This window comes from Sus scrofa, chromosome 6 (genome assembly GCF_000003025.6).
Source record: "Sus scrofa isolate TJ Tabasco breed Duroc chromosome 6, Sscrofa11.1, whole genome shotgun sequence".
Classification (NCBI taxonomy): Eukaryota; Metazoa; Chordata; class Mammalia; order Artiodactyla; family Suidae; genus Sus; species Sus scrofa.
In genome coordinates, this window is record NC_010448.4 from 65,004,053 (window position 1) to 65,016,819 (window position 12,767).

Here is a 12,767-nt window from a genome sequence, read left to right on the forward strand (position 1 = left end):
TCCCCGCAGTGAGCCAGCATTCGGGGGTCCTCACCAACCACCTGGGGACCAGCGCCTCCTCCCCCACCTCCGAGTCGGACAACCACGCACTTTTAGACGAGAAGGAAGACTCCTATTTCTCTGAAATCAGAAACTTTATCGCCAACAGCGAGATGAACCAAGCCTCGACGCGATCGGACAAACGGTAAGAAACCCTATCTGGGGCCCAGGAAAGTCTGACCCCCTGAAGGTCACGCCTAGAGCAGGGGCCCCACCTGGCGCCAGGACCAGGAACCTTGCCCTCTGCCTCGGCCCCTCCACCTGCAGAGGGTGGCACTCAGGGCAGCACCAGGGCCAAAACAGCCAGCAGGGTTCTGCTTCGAGGGTAACAGACGTGCAGCCAGCCAGGCGTTGTCAGCCAGCCACTGGCTCTGTGGCCCTAGCTCTGCCCACACCTCTGGCAACTGAGGGTCTCATTACATCTAATTTAGGCACTGAAGTTTTCTTAACAAGACTGCTGCCCCTTTACACAGACACAAAAAGCAGAAACATGGCAGAATTCACCTCCCGGGGCGTGGGGGGGTATTCCCGCAAAACCGGGGCCCCAGGGCTCCGCTGGAAGAGAATCAGAGCTGCCCAAACCCCAGTGTCCTCAGGGCTGTGAGGCTCCCCCAGTCCTGCTGCAGGAAACGAGGCCTGGAGAAGTGGGGTGCCTGCTCCAGCCACACAGCCGGGCCCAGAGCCCCAGCCCACCTGCTCTCCATGGGGGATCTGCAGCTCGGTGGCCCTGGGGCCCTAGACCCTACCCACCCCCAGCGAGGTGAGAAGGGTCCCGCTGGGCACCCAGCTCCCCAGGGGCCCACTGCTTCCCTAGGACGGGCTGCGTCATCCTCATCGCTGGCACTCCGGAGACGTGTTCACATGGACATGGCACTTGGACCCTTACTGGCTCCTCTAAGCCCTAAATCCGTGCCCTGGGGAGGTGATCTCTCCTGGCACCTGGATGGGCTCAGAGGCCCCACCCCCCCACGCCTGGCAGTGGAGACCCGGATCCCCGGAGCACCCCTGTCCAGTCTGCAGCCAAGAGTGTATGTCCATCCCCAGCTCGGGGCCCACTGGTCTCCTGGGAACCCGGCCCTGCCCTCTCTCCAGGGTGCGAGACTGCAGTCAGGCAGCACTCCCAGGCTCTGTCTGAGAGCTGTCCAGGGTTCCGGCCATGTGATCTCGGCCTTCAGAGAAAGTCAGGGGCGTGAGCACCTGGGGACCAGGCCACAAGGCACATCCCAGCCCCTAAAGACTTTCCTCTGCCCTGTGGCCCCTGCACCCAGGGCAAAGCCAGGCCAGAGGCAACCAGCAAATGCAGGGCTCCTCCCCGGGGTGGGCACTGGACAGCCCCCCACCAGCCAGGCCTCGGGTGGCAGGCCCAGCTCTCAGCCACAAGGTGGACACTTCAGGAGGGCCACCGGGACAGAGGAGTTGTCCCTAGAGAGGAGAGGGCACAGCACAACCCTAACCCCATGGAGCGGAGTGTTTCAACCAGGGCCCCCTGGCGGGGAGTGAGGCCCAAGCAGCCTGCAGACCTGGCCCTCGGTGGCCTCTCCTGGGGAAGCCCCATCCCAGGAGCCAGGGAGCCCCACGGAAGGTGCCCCCGACATCACTAGGGAGCGGGAACTGCCGTCACGGTTGACGTTTCCACTCCTCCGCGGAAAGTGGCAGGACGTGGCGCATCCGCTGGGGGAGAATTATCGCCCCGTCCCGTCTCCTTCGGTGAGAAGTCAGCCTTCTGGCCCCACAATCCCATGGCCCCCAGCGGAGTTCTGTCCCCAAGCTGAGATGTTGAATCCTGCCTCCAGCACCTCAGTGCGACCTTGATCTCATCTGGAGGCAGGCTCTTTACCGGTGTCATCAGTGAGAACAAGGCCTCTGGCGTTGGGGACCCACAGCCCAGAGGACCGCTGTCCTCCTAAAAGGGGGGGTTCAGACACGCACCCGGGGAGACACCCCTTGAAGACGAAGGAGGGCTGGCTGATGTGTCTGCCCGCCGCGGGGCCCCAGGGTCACCAGCACCAGGGGAGAGGCCTGGGCAGACCATCCCTCACGGGCTCAGGGTCCAGCGCTGGGATGCAGAGATCTCGGGAGCCTAGGAGAGGTGGCGCCTGCCGGTTGCGCCGCGGCTTCGGGGCTGGGTCGCCGTGGCCCTGGGGACACTCCCGCACCCCGACTGCTGTTCGAAAACCTGGACACACCCTGCCTGAGGCCGACTGTACCCAGACCCCACACCCTCTCCCTGCTGTATCCACGCCCCCCACCCAGTGAGCCCGGGTGCTAGACACAGGCCTCCTACCAACTAGCAGGCCCTCTGCGCAGAGCAGGGGTGGGGGCACAGAGCCCTGGTCCCAGCGCCCTGGTAGAGGGGCCTATACGTAAAATTGCAGGGTGAGCTCGGGTTTGACTAAAGGACACACAGGGCTTCATGCTGATCTGAGCCCCGGGGCCCAGGGCTCCCCGCCTGTACTGCATCAGCCCTCGGCCTGGGGGCTATTCTCACGTCAACTGGAGGCCATGGGCACCAAGGTGGCAACCCCGCCCAAGGGGCCCCGCTGCCGAGACCCAGGGAGGGAGGCAGGACCCAGCCCGAGGTTCTTGCTGCTGGTGGACGGTCGTGCGCCTGGTGTCCAGCGGGGCGTCCATGTCAGGGCCCCGCCATCCCGGGAGGCAGGTACCTTCCCCGGAAGGACAAGAGACGAAGGTGGGAAGGGCCGGAGCAGGGCCATCGGGGCCTCCCCCAGCCCAGGGCCTCACTTGGCTCTGCGCCTGGAGGTGGTGACCTCTTGGAGACCTGTCGCAAGCAGGACCCTGCGTCTCCTGTGACAGAGGCCAGCGTGCCGAGCAAGGTCCAGGAGGAGGAGGGCTCTGTGTTGTGCCCCCCACCTGCTCCATCCACCTGTTGGACACCTGCCCAGGTGGCCTCGGGCCCAGCCCCCCTGTGGCCCCGTGTCTGGTCACAGACTTACAGACAAAACATGCACACCTGGTGACATTTTCTGAAGGGAACAAGCACCCACGCCCTCACTGCTGCTTTTTCTTCTCAATAACGGGGACCCAGACTGAGAGAGGCCAGCCCGGCTGCAGTGACCTCGAGGGAGGCGGGCGGGCTCTGGGCTGCAGGGGAGCCCCCCTGTCTCTGAAGCCCACTCACCCTGGCGGGTCACACGGCTGACAGCAGCGGGTCCAAAACCCTGGATCCCAGATGCTCCATCTGCAGGGGGGCGGGGCCTCGGCCCCCACCCCGTCCTCCTGTCCTCAAAGGGGCGGACGGGAGGAGTGAGCATGCAAGAGGGCTGGGCCAGCCACCCTCCTGAGCTCGGAGCCCCTCACCCTGAGGGCGCCCTTCCTGCAGCGCCGGGACCCCCTCCTCCCCTGGGGGGGCCATGGGTTCCTTTCCTGAGGCCCGGAGTGGCCCACGCTGGCGTCGCAGGAGCCCTGCTCTGAGCGGTCTCTGCCCGGCCCTCAGCAGGCATCCCTCGCCCCTTGAATTAGTCGGTCCACAGGGACGGCGGCTGAGGCCGCAGGTGGGCACGCCAGCCTGTGGCTCTGAGGGCTGAGGGACCACAGAGGTGGGTCCTGGAAGGGACCTGGGAGGGAGGGCGTCGGGGAAGGCAGTGGAGCCAGCGTCAGCCCCTGGGCATCCGCATCCAACGCCCTCCGTGTCCCTTCAGGCCGGAAGTGCAGGACCTGGACGGCACCTCCCAGTGCCCGGGCCTGGCGGGCGGGAAGCCGGAGGATGCGGAGGAGGAGGAGGAGGAGGACGAGCTGGAGGAGGAAGATGAAGACAGTGTGGCAGGGAAGTCCCAGGACGACGCGGCGTCCCCCACCCCCGACCCACAGGGCGCCTACGAGGACGAGGAGGACGAGGAGCCGCCCGCCGCCCTGGCCGTGGGCTTCGGCCACACCCGAAGGTGGGCGCCTGCCTCCACGGGCCACGCGTGATCGGGGACCTGTGTGGGGCAGGGGGGGAGCTCACTCGCACCCGCGTCCTCCCAGCGGCGTTTCTCCTGCAGGGGCTTCGTTACCAGGCCTGGGGGTGGCCAGGCCTGAGGATGGGGCGTCCGGGCCCCAGGCCTCCATACCCCCCCTCACACACATACACACACACACATAGACGTACGCAGACACACACAGAGACACACGCAGACACACACAGACGTACACACAGACACACACACCGATATACAGACACACCCACACACACACACGCAGATGAACACACACACAGACACACCGATATACAGACACGTACACACACACACACAGACACACTGATATACAGACACACACACACACACACAGATATACACACACAGACACACCCAGAGACGCACATACACAGACACCCCCCACACACACACACACACACATGTCCCCAGAGTGGGGGAGGAGAAGGCGGAGGAGGAGCTGGTCCTGGACCCCAGGCTGAGTCCGCAGCCACCTGCAGCCCAGGGCAGGGACAGTGGGCCTCCGGAGGGCTGTGCAGGACAGGGGCCGAGCACCTGCAGTTGGTGCCCTGAGCTACTTCCCCCACATCCCGCATTGGGAGCCCGCGCCCCTCAGAGCTGCCCAGACCCCCCGGCGCCCCGGGTGCCCTGCCTGCTGGTTGCCGTGTGCGCACACATCCTCACTGCCTTCCAGCTCCTGCTCGTGCGGCTTCTGTCCAGGTGTCTGCGTGTCCGTGTGTCTGTCTCCTTGTGCATGTGGCTTGTGGAGACGCCGTGGCGTGCATGCAGGCACGGAGCCGGCCAAGAGGCGGCAGAGGCCCGGCCAGCTAACAGCAGGCCCCTCTCCCGGTCGTTGGTGCAGGTGTGTTGAGGAGCAGCCGGGCGGTCTGTTAGCTTTGGAGCCGATGCCGACTTTTGGGAAGGGGCTGGATCTCCGCAGAGCAGCTGAGGAAGCATTTGAAGTTAAGGATGTGCTTAATTCCACCTTAGATTCTGAGACTTTAAAACAGACCCTGTACAGGCAGGCTAAGAACCAGGTAGGTACCGGCCAGAGCCCACCCCTCGCACCCCCCCAGGCTGGACGGCAGCGGCAGCCGCGCCTCATCCACTGGGGACGGCCTCGCTTCTCTTTGTGGCTGTCCCCCGTCTGCCTGGGGGACACCCAGGGCCCTGGCCCTTTCCCGCCCATGGCATTGGCTAAAGAGACCCCCGAATGACCCTGTTTCCTGCAACCAGGGGTGGGGCAGGGAGAGCTTGAGGGCAGGGGGACACAGCCAGACCTCCCAAGGGCGCGCCCCGTGGTGCTCACGGACACGTGGGTTCCTGTTCTCGAGTCCCCAGGGGGAGGTGTCCATCGGCAGGTGTCCAGCCCTCGTGGCTGCACTGGCCTCTGACCCAGACAGGAGCTGACAGTAGTCCAGGGTTTTCTTGAGGGACGCTGGCACGTCGGGGGTCCCTGATTTCAAGCTGCGGCTGTGACAGGCTCGGGGGGCCACCGGGCCGGCCGGGCACGCCTCTGTTCCCCCGTGTAGGTGCCACGGGCCCTGCCTCCCGCTTCTCTCCAGCCTGGGGGGCCGGGGGTTTCCCTCAGCTCTGTGCAGCCCACCTGAGTCTCAGCAAAAGCCGTCTGCGTGTCTGTCTGCGTCTCTTTACTAATCCTGTCCAGACCGTGACCATGGGGGCCTCCCCGTCCCCCACCAGCTCTGAGCGGCCCGGGTCCCGTCCCCTCGTACCCTGTCGGCAAGGCCGGGATGCTCTCGGCTCTGAAACACTGCACATCGCGTCCCCCGAGCAGCTCTGTGCTGTCACCACAGTCATCCAAACGGGCGCCCCCACCAGGCAGGGCCTGAGCCTTGTCACCCAGGGTTCCTGCCTCCTGGTCCCTCCCAAGCGCTGGCTTGCCTGTGACTTCCTGCTGGTCACCAGGAGGTGTAGAGGCCACTGCGGGGGGTGGGGGGGACGTGCCTGCAAGAGGCTGAGGGAGGGCCCTGGGCACGGGCCCCCGCCGTCCACAGCCCCGGTCCCCTCCGCACAAGCCCTCCCACACCTTCCTGCGCTGCGGGCCGGCCCCGCGCCTCTGCCACTCCTCACCTCTGGGTCTGAGGCCGGCCGGAGCAGGTGGGCGGCCGGGAAGGGGCACGGACGGAGACGGCCTGGGTCTGCAGGGCGCACGCCGCTCACCGCTGGCCCACGTGGCCTCGCCCTCTCTCCCACCAGGCGTACGCAATGATGCTGTCCCTGACCGAGGACCCCCCTCTCCACGCCTCCTCCCAGAGCCCGCTGGACGCTTGGTTGAACGTCACGGGAGCCACGCCCGAGGCCGGAGCCTTTAACCCCATCAACCACCTGTGACCGGCCGGGATGGGGCGGGGTCAGAGTCCGAGCGAGGCCACCACAGGCCCCCGACGTCCCCACAGAAATGCCAGCTGCGCCAGGTGGAGGTGCGGCCTCGGGGAGCTGGTGTGGCCTGGGGCCAGGCCAAGGAGCGCCCTCGTCCCCGTGCCTGCCCACCCCCCCCGCCGGGCGCCGTCCTCCCAGCACCACCCACCGCCACCTCCTCCGGTGGAGACTCCGGACACAGAGGCCTTGGTGCCGTGGAGGGTTTCACCGTCTCTGAGAACGGGTCTCGAGGACGGACGGCTTCGAGACGGTCCAGCGAACACCGCCTGGGCACAGCACGGCGAGCCGCCTGCAGAGTCAACTCCGTGGGAGAGTGCGGAATCGGAACCCCCAACGGACGCCGCAGGCCACAGCCGGGCACCCGCGTGGTGTCTGCATGGCAGGAACGGACAGCCGGGCGTGCTCGCGAGAGGGGGTCGCCCCAGCCGATTTTTATAAGGAAATGACGAGAATGACCCTTTTGGTCACCTTATTGACGACAGAGTCTATTTAAGCATGTGGTTTTAAAAATAGACAGTATTTTTTAAAAAAATCAAAAAGTGACTTGCAAATTGTTTTTTAAAAGTAATTTTGCATTGCTTTGAAGTCTCAGCTTATTTGCAAACCCAAACCTGCCTGGGAACCAGCAGTGCGTTTGGGGCGTCCTCTGTCCTGTAGATAATGGAGAAATTTTCTATCCCTGACCGTGTTTGTAAAGCCAAGGCGGTTTTAGGCGCCCCGGGCAGACCGGGGGGGCAGGGCCCACTCCCGTGAGCAGTGGCAGACTGTGCCCTGGAGTCTTAGATGCGGTGTCCTGGGCTGGCCCAAGGCTGGGACTCGGAGAGGTGCCTGCCGTCGTGTGACGTGGGATGCGTGCCCGTGGCCGCCACCAAGACCCCCCAATTGTCTGGGGCAGGTCGGAGCCGTGGCTTGGTCCCCGACGCAGAGCTGGGCCGGGCCCTGAAGTTCCCACCCCACGTCTGTGCCTCGGCCGCCCCGTGCCAGCCCCCCTCCCCACCCCCACCGCTCGTCAAACGGACGAGGGGAAGGCAGCAGGCATTTCCGGGGGGCCACCTGGGGCGCAATCAGGCTCCAGGCTGCCGAGCAGCACATGCCACCGAGACCCCGGACCCAGGACCCGATAGCCGCTTCGCTCTTTGTGTGGGTTCCTGGCGGGCGGGACCCGGCTCCAGAACGAAGGGCGTCCAGTCGTGACCTACTGCAAAGAGCAGAGACAGCACAGCCCCGTGGGGACACGCCTCCCGGGGACCGGCTACTGCTCCGCTCGGATGGGCTTTAAATTATTCCCGTAGGGGCCAATTTCAAATAATAGTTTTTTTTTTTTTTTCCCTGATGGAATTTACCTTAATCTGTATATAACTTGTAATTTTTTCTAATTCATTTCTTTTCTTATTTTATTTCTTCCTTAACAGTATTTTTGGCATTAGACATTCTTATTGTGAAGAAATAATGTTAATATAAGTATCTAGTGAAGGACCAAAACCATGTAATAAGGTTGTGTGTCGTGTGATCCGTAACCAGGGAGTGGGGCGATTTTTAATGTGCCAAATACCCCGCGTCCCCCCCCCCACGAATCCTGCTGCCCGTTTTCCAGACAATCATGTGTTTTTGTTAAATTTGAGTTTCGGTTGCATTTGCATTTAAGACAAGTGTTCTATTTATTTCCTTTATTGTTTGGAAGAAAGAAGAAGCGCACCCTAACAAGAAGAGAAATTGCCCAAGGTGCCCTGGAACAGGTGTGAAAATACAGACGGTGGTGGGGCCGCTGCGGGCCCCCGTCCGGCCACTCCCCCGGCCGAGACAATCGTGAGCCTGGGCACGTGGGCGTCCGGCCGCAGGGAGGTCCCCCCAGGGCGCCCCAGACCCAGCTCTGGGCTTCAGCCTTTCCCCGATGGCATCAAGGCGACAGACTCAGAACGACCTGCAGGTGCTCGGGCTGGAAGGTGGCCCCGGGGCGGCCGCTGGCATGAGGACGGGCAGACGCCAGCACTCACGCCCCCTCGGCATCCTCGACCCCCCTCGGCCAGACCCGCCTGGTGTAGGAATTTCCAGCTTCCCCTTGATCGAGTTGGGACCCCTCTGGAAAGTCCTCCTCCGTTACAAACACCCCATTTCTGTAAACCCAAATTATATGATTCTTCTGGTAAAGAATAAGGTGTGTGCTTTTTTTTGCGATATGATTCTCTCGGTCTGAAACAGGACGCGCGGGCCGGCGGAGGCCTCCCTCCCGCTCTGGGCTGTCTGTGACCGCCGTGGTCATTCTTTTCCGGCCCATCTCCCTAAGCATTTCCTTCTTTCTTCCCCTCTCCCCCAAGAGCCCGGTTGCCCATTTTAAGTCCTATTTTTTTTTTTCTTTTTGTCCCTGAGAACGATCAGCACAAGCCCGGTTTCTCCTCGGGCCGAGCACGTGGCAGGCGTTGGGGGGGGTCTGTCCTTGACCCTCTGAGAAGAGAGAACTGTTTCCTGTGCCCGGCGCGTCCATCCGTGAGGCGTCGCCTCAAAGCTCAGCACTCCCCCCGCCACAGCGAGCTGCCTCCCCCGGTCCTTCCTGGGCACCAGCACAAGCTGCCCTCTCAGGCCCAGACGCCTCCACGTGCCAGGAAACCCCCCGGAGCCAGGGACCCTGGGCCTGGCTGGAGAATCCCAAGACCCCAGCCTCAGAGCAGGGATGTGGCAGGACGGGCTGGCCGCTGTGTCTGCGGGCAGGTGGCCAGGTCAGGGCTGTAAACTGGGGCCCCACTGGGCCAGGCCCTTTGTTCCCGCCGCTACTGCTCCCCGTTTGGGCGGTTCACCCCCAAATGGAAGGAGGCCGCCTCCCTCTCCCCTCCTCTGCCCCTCAGACCCTAGCCCCCCATGGGCCCTCCCCCTCCCATTCCCAGGACAGTCGGGTGGGATCCCGGGCCTCCCAGCCTTTCAGGAGTGGGACCCCAAAGCCCCCAGATGCAAACCCAGGAGCTGCATTACTGCATCTCAGCTGGAACCCCAGGGTGCAGGCCTGAGAGGGGGGAGCCTGAGACACTGTCCGGCCCCCGCGGGCTTCCTGCCACCAGTCTGTCCAGGCCCTGATTGGCCCAGCCACCCGCCCCCGCCCTTGCCCCATGGCCCCAGAGCCTGGCCCCGGAAAATCCGAGGGCCTTTGACCCGGATTTTGACTCTGTCCCGGCCACTTCCTCACTGAGCGTTCGCAAAGCACTTGCCTGAAGACCTATCCCTTGTGTCAGCCTCGAAGGCTCGAAGCACTGGATTGTGGTCCGCCCTGCCCCCTGCCCCCGTCCCCCTGCCCAAGTGACTGAAGTCTACTGAGCTGTATTCACTGTGCTGTCCTGGGGAGGGGCGAGGGCAGTGCCCCCCCCCCGGGAGAGCACCCCGCAGCACTGCCTGGGGGACCGACGGGGAGCCAGCCACCTCGCACCCCTCCCGGCTGGGGACGCGAGGACACAGCTGCTCCTGGTGGGTGGCGGGCAGCCGGGTCTCAAAAGCCATGAAACTGTGTCTCTGTAGCAATGAGTGATACTGTGACCAAGACGTCCTCGCGTTCTTCCAAGGAGCGTCCCTTTTCTTCCCCGGCCGTTCCAGTGTTGCGTTCTTTTCTGCCACCGGTGCGTGGCACCACTTTGGGGAAAAAAGAAAAGCAAAAGAAAAAGCAAAGGAAACGACAAGGCAGCTGGAGTTTCCAAACGTGCAATTCCCTTGTGAACAAAGTAACCCTAAGAGTTTCTTCCCGTGAACGTCACCTCGTCGCCGTCCTCTTCCTCACGAGGGGAGGCTGAGCCCCGCGTCAGAACGTGCGCGTCCGCGGGAGATGCAGACCCGTGCGCATCCGAGTCAGCCCGCGCCGTCGTGACCCTACAGATCTGGTCGAGGCGTTTGGGTTTTTTTTTTTTTTTTTCTTTTAAAACTCTGAGTGTTGAAAGAGAAATCAACTGTAAATGTCTGGTTTTCATGTTTTCCTAAAAAACAGAGAAAGCAACCATGGAGAAGGAGGCTGGTGTGTGCCCCACGTCCCCTGATTGTAAATTGCTTCTGTTCTAAGTGAACCGTGCATGACGCGTGTTTAGCAGAGTCATTATCGTGTCTGTCCGTGAAATTTTTATGACAAGGAAAATCTCGTAGATGCACTTACCGAATATGTGATTAGGGTCTATGCCCGCGAGACCGGGAGTCCCCGACCTGCCCACGCGAAGGGCGCAGCTCCTGATGCGGAAACCGCTGCGGGAGGAGAAAAGATACACAAAGACACGAAGGGTAGGAGTCCTCCAGAGCAGGGCTCTGCAGGGTTCACTTCGATGCTTGTGGTGAAGGCAGACGTACGTGCGTAGAGAAGTTTCTTTGAGAAGAAGCCTAGGAGACGCTGATTTTCAGGTCAATGCTGTAGACTAGGGCTGTGTACACATGTAATCTTCCTGATGCGCCAATGAATTTATACATGAGATTGATATGCAATAAATCTGTGTGCTTTTCTAAGCCTCCGAGCCCGCGAGCTTCACTGAGGGAGCGCGGGGGCCCCCGGGGCGGGAGAACCGAAGGGAGAGACGGGCGCAGCCTGTGGCGAGGCGACCAGCCCTGGTGGACGGCCCCGCGCAGGCTCCGGCGCTCGCGAAGCCATCCTCCCGACACCACCAGGGGGGCGGGTACCCTGGCTGTTCCCATTTTCCAGAAAAGAGCCACCTCAGAGAGGGCACCATCCACCCCGACAGCTTCACAGGGAGAGGGGGCTCTCCAGGGGTGCCCTCCCCTAGCTGTGCCAGTCTCCAGGTGGGTCCACGCTCAAGCATAGTGGCCTCCAGGGGTGCCCTCCACCAGGGGTGCCCTCCGCCAGGGGTGCCCTCTCCAGGCGTGCCCACCCCCAGGTGTGCAAGCCCCAAGGCCTGTCCCCCGGTTGCTGCCCGCATGGACCCCTGTCCAGGGCTTCCTGGTGGTGGAGCAGCGCATCCTGCAGGACGAGGCCCAGGTCTGCCTCCTCCTTCGAATGGATTCCCCACCAGCCAGCGCCCCCAGAGCCGATGCCCAGAGGGTCTGGGGCTGAGCCAATGCCTGGGGCTGCAGGGCAGCAGCCCCTGCCCCCAGGGCACCCCTCCTCTGAGTACCCCGACATTCCATCTGGGGGCCACCTGCCTTCACAGGGTCCCAGCCCCCCACCTGATTCTGCTCTGACTGAGAGGCCTGAAGCGGTTAAGCCACAAAAAGTGGATGCTTTCTCCGGAATCAGGCCTTGTGGGGTCCCCCACGGGGAGCTCCCTGAACCTCTCCCCCACAGGAGTCCCCACTCTGCTTTCTGCCAACACAGACATTAACTGGTGTCATTCAGGTGTCCCCTAGGCCTGCAGTCTCCGGGCCAGCCCACCCTGCGCCAGGTCCCCAACTTCTCCTGGGCTCCCCCTCCCTCCTGGCCCCCTCCTGCTGGCAGACCCCCAGGCCCTCTGGATCCTCAGACACAGGCAGGTTAAGGGGCTCCCTCTGCCTGGAGGCAGACACACCTGAAGGGTGCCAGGCCAGAGGTGGCATGTCTGGAAAATACCTGGCTGGGAGTGTCGGGTGGTGGGGGATCAGCTGTGCACAAGCAGCTTCTCTGGGAGGCTGACGCTGGTGCCTGGACTTCTGGCTTCTCCAAGTGGGACTCCTGCAGGAAAGCCCAGCTTTTGGGCGGCATTTCAGTTGCCTGACACCTGCTCATCATCAAGCCCTCCATTGCTCACTCACCTGGCCAATCCTACAGGTAACTTCTTCCCTGCCCTGCGGCCTCCTGTCCATCCCCACAGCTTCTTGCCCCCATACACGCCACCCTCACCCACTCAAGCCAGGGAAGCTAGACCCCAAGTTCCCAGGACTCTCACCAGCAGCCGACCCCTAAGCACGAGGTGAGGTGAGCAGCAACTTCCACACCCCACGTGGCTGGACACGGTGCCTCTCTGACAAAACGACCCACCCACAGTGGCCCATGGTCCTCCCCTAGACGGCGGAAGAAAAATCCATGTCAAACAGAAAGCGGGCAGCACCCCTCCTCCCCACAGCTTTAAAGAGCCGGGGGCCAGAGTCTCCCCACAGCCCACTTCTCGGGTTCTGAGAACACACAGGGGCCCTGAGCCTCTGTTCACGGAGTCAGAAATTATCACCTGCACTGGATTTGAGGCTTTAAAGATGGAAAGTGCCCTGGTTGATATCTCCTTCCCCGAAGCTGCCTTGAAACACACTCAGTGAAGGCAAGTTTCACAAACAAATGAAGGGAAAGAATGAATGGATGATGGCTGGATGAATGGTGGATGGATGGTGGACGGATGGATGAATCGATGGATGGATGGGTGATGAATGGATAAACAGATGGGTGGATGGATGATGGATGGATGGAGAGGTAGAAAGACAGAAGGATGGACAGAGAAATGGAGAGATGGATGG

General features: G+C 62.6%; 1 protein-coding gene across 1 annotated transcript in view; it reads left to right on the plus strand.

Annotated features, from left to right (window-relative positions):
- Positions 1-8,528, plus strand: part of PRDM16 (PR/SET domain 16) — a 308,400-nt gene extending 299,872 nt beyond the window's left edge. Inside the window, 4 exon segments of the mRNA XM_021095209.1 lie at positions 10-184; positions 3,699-3,938; positions 4,837-5,011; positions 6,192-8,528. Of these exon segments, the coding sequence (XP_020950868.1) occupies positions 10-184; positions 3,699-3,938; positions 4,837-5,011; positions 6,192-6,326 (725 nt within the window). The 3' untranslated portion in view covers positions 6,327-8,528.